The 10,272-nt window shown below is 43.0% G+C and overlaps 1 protein-coding gene across 1 annotated transcript; it reads right to left on the bottom strand.

Moving 5' to 3' along the window:
- Positions 1 to 8,138: 8,138 nt before the first annotated feature.
- On the bottom strand, positions 8,139 to 8,978 carry LOC142169719 (uncharacterized). The gene has a single exon (XM_075231621.1). The coding sequence runs from the start codon at positions 8,976 to 8,978 to the stop codon at positions 8,139 to 8,141; it is 840 nt and encodes a 279-aa protein (XP_075087722.1).
- Positions 8,979 to 10,272: the final 1,294 nt, after the last annotated feature.

The following is a 10,272-nucleotide window of genomic DNA, read 5'->3' as shown; positions in this document are numbered from 1 at the left end:
GGTTGGCCAAAACCTGAACATCAACTGCAAGAGGTCTCTCTCCAACAGGAAGAAAATCAAGACTATCCATACTCACTACCTTCCTATTCAAGGCATCGGCCACCACATTGGCCTTTCCTGGATGATACAGAATAGTGATGTCATAGTCCTTTTGCAGCTCCAACTATCTCCGCTGCCTCAGATTGAGATCCTTCTATTTGAACAAGTGCTGGAGGCTCCGATGATCCGTAAATACCTCACAAGACACACCGTAAAGGTAATGCCTCCAAATCATCAATGCATGAACGATGACACCTAGCTCCAAATCATGAACAAGGTAGTTATTCTCATGAGGCTTCAACTGGAGCATAGCATAAGCAATCACTCTACCATCCTGCATCAACACACACCCAGTGCTGATCCGAAAAGCATCAAAATACATTGTATAAGGGCCTAAAATGGACGGCAAAACTAGAATTGGAGCCGTGGTCAAATCAGTCTTGAGCTTTTGAAATCTCGCCTCGTACTCCGCCGACCACCTGAAAGGAGTACCCTTTTGGGTCAATCTGGTCAAACGCGATGTGATAGATGAGAAACACTCTACAAAACGACGGTAATAACCAGCAAAACCAAGAAAACTCCAAATCTTCGTGGCTGAGGACCTTCTGGGCCGCTCTGAAGAATAAGTGGTCCCACTAGAATAAAGTGCGCAGACTTGGTCAGCCGATCCATAATCACCCAAATAGCAAAAAACTTCCTCGAAGTCTGTGGGAGCCCAACTACGAAATCCATGGTGATCCGCTCCCACTTCCACTCTGGATTCTTTATCCTCTGAAGCAAGCCACCTGGTCACTGATGCTCATCTTTTACATGCTGACAGTTAAGGCATCGATCTACAAACCCCACTATGTCCTTCTTCATCCTCTTCCACCAATAGTGCTGCCTCAAGTCCTGATAAATTTTCGTGGCACCCGGATGAATGGAATACCGTGAAATGTGGTCCTCCTCAAGAATCAACTTACGTAGCCCATCCACATTGGGCACACAAATCCGACCTTACATCCTCAATACCCCATAATCCCCAATAGTCACACCTCTAGCATCACCGTGTTGAACCCTATCCTTGAGGACAAGCAAATGAGGATCATCATACTGGCGATCTCTGATGCGATCAAATAAGGAAGACCAAGAAACCACACAAGCGAGAACCCGACTAGGCTCTGAAATCTCCAATCTCACGAACCGGTTGGCCAAAGCCTAAACATCAACTGCAAGAGGTCTCTCTCCAACGGGAAGAAAAGCAAGACTACCCATACTCACTGCCTTCCTACTCTAGGCATCAGCCACCATATTGGCCTTCCCTGGATGATACAGAATAGTGATGTCATAGTCCTTTAGCAGCTCCAACCATCTCTGCTACCTCAGATTGAGATCCTTCTGTTTGAACAAGTGCTGGAGGCTCCGATGATCCATAAATACCTCACAAGACACACCGTAGAGGTAATGCCTCCAAATATTCAATGCATGAATCATGGTACCTAGCTGTAAATCATGAACATGATAGTCCTTCTCATGAAGCTTCAACTGGCACGAATCATAAGCAATCACTCTACCCTGCTGCATCAACACACACCCAATGCCAATCCGAGAAGCATCACAATACATTGTATAAGAGCCCGAAACTGACAGTAAAACTAGAACTGGAGTTGTGGTCAAAGCAGTTTTGAGCTTTTGAAATCTCTCCTCGCACTCATCCAACCACCTGAAAGGAGCACCCTTTTGGGTCAATTTTGTTAAAGGTGATGCGATAAATGAGAAACACTCTACAAAACGACTGTAATAACCAGAGAAACCAAGAAAACTTCGAATCTTCGTAGCTAAGGACCTTCTGGCCAACTACAAACCACCTTTATCTTCTTCGGATCCACCTAAATACCCTCACTAGATACCACGTGCCCCAAGAACGCCACTAAACGGAGCCAAAACTCACACTTGGAGAAATTTGCATAAAGCTTCTCCTCCCTCAACCGCTGCAACACGATCCTCAGATGATGGGCATGCTTCTCCGAGCTATGAGAGTACACCAGAATATCATCAATAAATACAATAATAAACGAGTCAAGATAAGGATGAAATACACTGTTCATCAGATGCATAAACGATGCTGGGGCATTGGTCAGTCCAAAGGACATCACAAGGAACTCATAACGGCCATATCGGGTCCTGAAATCTATCTTAAGAATATCTGAGTCCCAAATCTTCAACTGGTGATATCCTGACTGCAAATCAATCTTGGAGAACACCCTCGCCCCCTGAAGCTGGTCAAATAGATAATCAATACGCGGCAAAGGATACTTGTTCTTGATTGTGACCTTATTCAACTGCATGTAATCAATGCACATTCTCATAGTACCATTCTTCTTCTTTACAAATAGAACTGGTGCACCCCAAGGTGACACGCTAGGATGAATAAACCCCTTATCAAGGAGTTCCTGACGCTACTCCTTTAATTCCTTCAACTCCATCGGTGCCATACGATACGGTTGAATAGAAATGGGCTGAGTGCCCGGCACCAAATCAATACCGAAGTCAATATCCCTTTCAGGAGGCTTGCCCGGCAGGTCTGCAGGAAACACATCCAGAAAATATCGCACCACCAGAATATAATCAATAGCGGGGGTCTCTACACTAACATCCCTCACATTGGCCAGATAAGATAGACAACCCTTCTCAAACATTCGTCGAGCCTTCCAGTATGAAATCACTCTACTGGGAACATAGTCTATAGAGCCGCTCCACTCAACACTCGGTAACCCCGGCATCGCCAATGTCACGGTATTCGCGTGACAGTATAGAACTGCACGACATGGAGACAGCTAATCCATACACCAAATCACGTCAAAATCGATCATACTAAGCAACAAGAGATCCACTCTAGTCTCCAGACTCCCAATAGTCACCTCACATGACCAATATACACGGTCTACAATAATAGCATCGCCCACCAGCGTAGACACATGAACAAGTGAAACTAGAGACTCATGGGGCATATCCAGATAATGAGAAAAATACGACACATATGAATAAGTATAACCAGGGTCAAATAATATAGAAGCATCCCTGTGGCAAACTGAAACAATACTTGTGATCACAGCACCCGAAGCAATGGCATCTAGTGTGGCAGGAAGAGCATAGAATTGGGCCTGACCACCACCTGATCGACCTCCCCCTCTAGGGCGACCTCCAGCTGACTGGGCCCCACCCCGAGCTGGCTAAGCGGGTAGTAAAGTAACTGGTGCTGAAGCCGTCGTCTGACTCCTCTACTGAGCCGGACCTCCCGTAAGGCGGGGAAAATATCTCTTGATATGGCCAAACTCTCCACACTTATAACAAATCCCCAGTTCTGGTGGTGGGGACTGGAGAGGCCTCCGAGCACCGGGATAACTAGTAGAAGGACCTAGCATAGACGAGCCCTGACCCGATAGAGCACGGGACTAACTATGAGCTGGAAGGGCACTGAGAGATGAGTGACCCTACTGATAACTAGGTGAACCATGGCTAGATGATGCACCATGGTGAACTGGGCGAGCCATCTGAGCATGCCTGTAAGGACGAACCCTGTCGTGGTAGAACTGACCCCTAGAAAGAACACCGCTGAATCCACCCTGTCCACGATACCTCTTGGCCTCCCTCTCAACCCGCTCTTGGCTGTGAACCATCTCAATATGACGAGTAATATGTACAACCTCATCAAAAGTAGACTCTCTCTAGTCATAAGTAATGTAGCTAAAAAGTGAGGCCATCTATGAACCTCCTGATCCTTTCCTTGTCGGTGGGAACCAACCCGACAGCATGACAGGCCAACTCAAAAAATCTCATCTCATACTGCATCACAGACATATCACCCTGATGAAGCTACTCGAACTGCCTGCACAACTCCTCTCTGCGGGACTTAGGCACAAACCTTTCCAGGAAGAAAACGGAGAACTCTTGCCATGTAAGGGGTGCTGCTCTAACCGGCCTACACCTCTCATAAGCCTCCCACCAACTTAAAGGATCCCAATAGAACTGAAAAGTAGTGAACGAGACCCCACTGGTCTCTAGAATACCTAATGTACGGAGTATCCTCTGGCACTTATCCAAGAAGCCATGTGCATCATCTCCCTCTGTACTATTGAAAGATGGAGGCTGGAGTTTCCCAAACCTCTCTAATCTACGTTTCTCATCATCGGGCATGACAGGAACCACATAATCCTGAGCGGCTGCAATAAGCTGGGCTGGTGGTACCCCCGGTATCTGGAGTACCTGTACCACCTGCTCTGTTGTGCGGGAGGTAGGAGTCTGAGCACCCCTCCCCCCCCCCCAAGAAGTGGCTGCTGCGGCCGGAACAGAGACCGCCTGAGCAAGACTAGTAAACGTGGTCAGAATCTGAGCTAAGGCCTCCTAAAGGCCTGGAATCATAATGGGTACATGTGGTGCCTGAGTTGGTCCCACAGGCTCATCCACAACTGGAAACTGCTCCTGAACTAGGGCAACTAGTGTATCTACAGGTATTGCCCTTGCTGTTATACGGGCTGCACCTCTGCCCCTACCTCGGCCTCTCGCTCCCCTGACTGGTGGTACTGGTGGCTGTCCACCCTGCTCGGTAGTACGTGTCCTCACCATATGTGAGGGAATAGAACAACAGAAGTTTAGTTATCAGAATCAACAGATTTGCATGACAAGAATACAAGAAAGTGAAGTTTTCCTAAGGGTTCTGCAGCCTCTCGAAGATAAGTACAGACGTCTCTGTACCGATCCGCAAGACCCTACTAAACCTGCTCATGACTCATTAGACCTAGGTAACCTAGGCTCTGATACCAACTTATTACGACCCAAAAACCAACTGCCATGATGTGCCTATCGTGGTACAAGGCAAGCCACTACTCAACTATCTTAACACCATAAAAGCTTTGAAATTTTAGACAGAAGCAATTAATATTTAAGAAAACCTTTTAGGAATAGAAATAAACCCGCTACACAATGCAATCTATCCCAAAATCGGGGAGTCATCGAGTACATGAGAATTTATACTAGGAACAGTCTAATACAATGTCTAAGGAATATGAACTGAAATGCGATAAAGATAATGAAGGAGAGGCAAGGCCTACGAACGCCATGCAGCTACCTCGATAGTCTCCGGAATCAGCTGCTCAAATATCAACACCCTCTATGACCGGGAACACCTGGATCTGCATACGAAGTGTAGGGTGTAGCGTGAGTAAAACCAACTCAGTAAGTAACAATGATAAATAAGGAACTGAAAGATAGTGACGAGCAACACAGTTACAGTTCAGTTCAGTAATCTCATCAATGAAAGTAGACATGTTTCAATTCTGGAAATTTAAGTCAAATCAGTTACACATTACCAAGTTTAGGTAAAAACCGAATACAATATCTTCCTGAAATTTCTGAACAGTAACATATATCAGTTAAGTGTAGCAACAATTAAAACAAGTATAGCCTCTCGGGGCAACAATCACTCAATCTCTCCCAATAGCTCAAACACTCGGCTCTCAGCCCTCAACACTCACACTCAATAGGTACCCGCGCTCACTAGGGGTGTACAGACTCTGGAGGGGCTCCTTCAGCCCAAGCGCTATATCGCTACGGCATGCAGCCCGATCCCATATAAATAGCCATAAGGCTCGTTGCGGTGTGCAACCTGATCCATATACATTTATATATATATACAGTCCTGAGGCTTGTTGCGACATGTAACCCGATCCATATATACAGCCCTAAGGCTTGTTGCGGCGTGTAACTCGATCCATATACACACATATAGCTCACAGCTCAGCACTCAGGCCCTAACTCAGTCACCAACTTCTCCAGTCTCTCGGGTTCTCAAAAATCATAAAACTCAGCCCAAACAAAGATAATATAATGTATCAGCAAGAACAAGAAGAGATTGAGATATGATACCCAAGTAAACCATGACTGAGTACAAAACAACAATTAGCAATTAATTCAATGAGTACACAACCTCTGCGGGTCCCAACAATGTAGTCACATAGCCTAAGCATGATTCCTAACATGATTTGCAGTCAAATTTCTATAACATAGCTAACAACAAGTTATTCAACTTTATAGTTCCACGGAATGGACCAAGTCACAATTCCTATGGTGCACGCCCATATGCCCATCACCCAGCATGTGTGTCACCACCAAACAATCATATAACAATAAAATTCGGGGTTTCATAACCTTAGGACCAGATTTAAAACTGTTACTTAACTCAAACCACGCAAACCTCTACTCCAAAGTGCCTTTGCTTCTCGAATCGGTATCCATATGCCCCGAATCTAACCACAGGTAGTACAATATAATTAATATAGGCTAAAGGAATCAATTCCATAAGAAAAACACGAAATTATAAGCCAAAATCCGAAATTGGCTCAAACCGGCCCCCGGGCCCACATCTCAAAATCTGACAAAAATCACAAAACCTGAAAGTCTATTCACTCACGAGTCTAACCATACCAAATTTATAAAAATCCGACACCATTTGGTCATCCAAATCCCCACAATTCACTCTCCAATTCTCTAGCCCTAAACCCCCAAATTTCACCTCAACAACTCACCAACTAGGTGTAAATTAAGTGGGGAAACATCATTATTGAAGATAAATGGACACAAGGATCTTACCTCAGTAATCACTTCAAAATCCCTCTAAAAGTCCTCCAAAATCCGAGCTCAAAGTGGTGAAAATGGTGAAAAATCTCGAAGTCCCGTATTTATATGCTCTGCCCAGGCCTTTCGCACCTGCGGGCTCTCATCCACACCTGCGGAACAGCTTCTGCCGTTATACCTCCGCTTCTGCGGAAACCACTTAAGCAACTGGACTCGCACCTGCGCTCCAGGTCTCGCACCTGCGGAGGCGCTTCTGCGGCCCTTAGTCTGCTTCTGCGGAAATGCCAAAGCCTTCAAACTTCGCATCTGCGGAGCCATTCACGCATCTGCGGGCTCGCAGATGCGCATTCTCCTATGCACCTACGTCCCCTGCCCTACCTGACCTTTCCTACTACTGCAACCTCCTTTTTCGCTTTTGCGGGCTCGCACCTACGATTAAACTTTCGCAGGTGCGATTACACCAGCTGAGTCCAAACTTCAGCAGTCTTCCAACTTTAAAACTTGGTCCGTTAACCACCTGAAATCAACCTGAGGCCCACGGGACCTCAACCAAACATACCAACAAGTCTTATAACCCAATACGAACTTAATTGAATCTTCAAATCACCTCAAACAACTCAAAGCACAAAGTACACACAGATTCAAGCCTAATGAACTTCGAAATTTCCAAATTCTACAAACGACGCTGAAACCTATCAAATCACGTCCGATTGACCTCAAATTTTGCACACAAGTCATAAATGATACCACGAACCTACCCCAACTTCCAAAAATCCAATCCTACCCCTATATCAAAAAGTCCACTCCTAGTCAAACTTTTCCAAAATTCTAATTTTTGCCATTCCAAGCCTAATTCTACTCCCGACCTCCAAATTACAATCCGAACACGCTCCTAAGTCCAGAATCACCCTACGGAGCTAACGGAACCATCAAAATTCCAAGCCGAGGTCATTTACACATAAGTTGACATCCGGTCGACTTTTCCAATTTAAGCTTTCAATTAAGAGACTAAGTGTCTCAATTCACTCTGAATTCTCTCCGGACCCAAACCAACTAACTCGATAAGTCATAAAAGAATAGTGAAACATAAAAATGAGCAAAAAAAGGGAAACGGGGCTACAACTCTCGAATCGACCGGTCGGGTCGTTACATACCTGTACATGACTTACCTAAGGATTGTCAGATGTTGGATAAATGATACCTGCTGCTTGAAGTTTCACCTTCCTGCATTGCTGGGTTTAGTCTCTTTTGGGGATGAACTATTGGCTTATAATCATTCTCCATAAGAATCATGTGCATACAAATAGCTGGACTAATTCCTTTAATGTCAGCTACAGTCTACCCTAAGGCTCTTTTGTGTTTTCTCAGGACTCCAATCAGTTTGCTTTCCCGTTCTATAGTCAAAGAAGATGAAATGATTACTGGAAATAATTTAGGTTCAATAAACACATATTTTAAATGATAAGGAAGATCTTTGAGTTGAATTTTTAATAGAACTCCCTTTTGTGAGACTTTCTCATTTTCTGACTCTTTTTCAGTATTTCAGCTTCTTCTCTAATTATGGGGTTATCATCATTTATGGTACCTGACCTAGCCAAACATCTCTCCAATGAATCAGTAATTAATTGATTATCTTTGTATTCGTCTACAAGGTCATATAACAAGTCAATTTGAAAAAAAGATGATGATGACTCATCCTCAGCAAATTTCATCATTTTCTGCATGTCAAAAATTACTCTTTCCTCATCAACTCGTAATATTAATTGTCCTTGATAAACATCAATAATTGTTCTCCCTGTTGCGAGAAATGGTCTACCTAAAATTAATGGTACCTCCGTATTTTCATCCATTTCAAGCACTATAAATTCTACTGGGAATACAAATTTGTCAAATCTAACTAGGATATTTTCAATAATTCCTTTTGGTCTCTTAGTACTTTGATCAGCTAATTGAAGAGACACACCAGCATCTTTCATTTCACCAAGTTCTAATTTTCTAAAAATTGAAAAAGGCATTAGATTTATTGAAAAACCTGAATCACATAACGCCTTTTCAAAATGAGCACCTCCCACAGTACAAGGAATTTTAAAACTTCCCGAATCACCAAGTTTCTGTGGGAGCTTATTTTGATGTATAGCACTATATTTTTCTGTAAGCTTAACCACTGAAACTTCTTCCAATTTTTTTTTACTTGACAAAATTTCCTTGAGAAATTTAGCATATGAAGGCATTTGCATCAAAGCATATGTGAAAGGTATGTTAATGTAAAGTTGCTTCAAAATATCTAGAAACTTTGAAAACTGTTTGTCAAGCTTTTCTCTTTTCATCTTTTTGAGAAAAGGGAGAGGTACAGAGTTGGGATTTGTTATCAATTCATTTTCTCGTACATTTTACCTTTATTCTTTTGTTCTTTTGGAAACCTAGATTCAATTTTATTCTCACCTTTATTTACCTTTTCCACTTCTTGTGGCTTTCCTTCTCTACCTGCATATGGATCATCAAGAGATTTACCTGATCGTAGAGAGATGGCTTTGAGGTGTTGTTTTGGGTTTTTCTTAGTGTTGCTTGGTAGTGCACCTTGAATTTGTCAAGACATGAGAGTTGCTAATTGGCTTGCCTGAATTTTTCAAATTCTTGATAGCTGAATGTTGACTTTCAACCTTCTCGTCAGTAGCCTTAATAAACTTGTACATCAGGTCTTCAAGGCTTTGTTGATGAGCTCTTTGGGGTTGCGGTTGATATTGTTGAAAATTCTGCTGCCCTCTATTTTCATTTTGAAAGCGAGGTGGTCCCTGTACCTACTGTTTTTGATTAAAAAATCTTTAAGGATTTTCAGCACCATTTAAGATTACTCCATTGAAATCCTGGATGTTTTTGTGCCATGGGTCTACCGAATGAGTAATTATCTCTATAACCAATCACATTTACCTGTTCCTCATTTTGTGTTGAAGCTTGACATTCATGATTCAGATGATTACCTTGACAAACATCACAATTCTCAAGTTGGGATGATGAGTGACCACCTACCTGAAAGGCCTCAACTTTTTGTGTAAGTTCGCAATTTGTTGTGTCAATGAATTCAAAGCTTCAACTTGATTTACTCCTGCTGTTTTCTTGATAATCATTCTGTTTGAGGGCCAATGAACTGCATTTTCCGAAATCTCATTAAGCACTTGCATTGCTTCTGTGGTAGTTTTTCCCATTATTGATCCTCCTGATGCTGCATCAATTACATTTCTAGCAGAGGGTTTAAGACCATGATTGTCACGACCCAAAATACACTAAAGGTCGTGATGGCGCCTAACATCGTCGTCAAGCCAGCCAATGATGATTTATCAAATTAATTAATCATTTTTGTATTTTGAAATCATAATTTTTATTAATTAAATAGTATGAAATAGAATTTACACAACTACATTAACGAACAACCCGTAGTAACCCCCCAAAACCCGGTGTCACAAGTGCATAAGTATTTTTTAAGTAGTACAATAATAATAAAATATTTGTCCCTAATGTAATAAGACAGAATAAAATAATTAGTGCAATGTAGACTCGGTGGTCTGCGATGCATAGCCTAGAATGCAGCTCACATGAAGTCTGCTCAACGGGTGCGCCTACGCG

Source organism: Nicotiana tabacum, chromosome 15 (assembly GCF_000715075.1).
Source record: "Nicotiana tabacum cultivar K326 chromosome 15, ASM71507v2, whole genome shotgun sequence".
Taxonomy (NCBI): Eukaryota; Viridiplantae; Streptophyta; class Magnoliopsida; order Solanales; family Solanaceae; genus Nicotiana; species Nicotiana tabacum.
The sequence above is the reverse complement of the archived record's forward strand: the minus strand, read 5'-3'. Positions and strand labels throughout refer to the sequence as shown.

Coding starts and splice junctions, on each gene's coding strand:
- LOC142169719 (XM_075231621.1), bottom strand. CDS start 8,978: ATGAAAAGAGAAAAGCTTGACAAACAGTTTTCAAAGTTTCTAGATATT.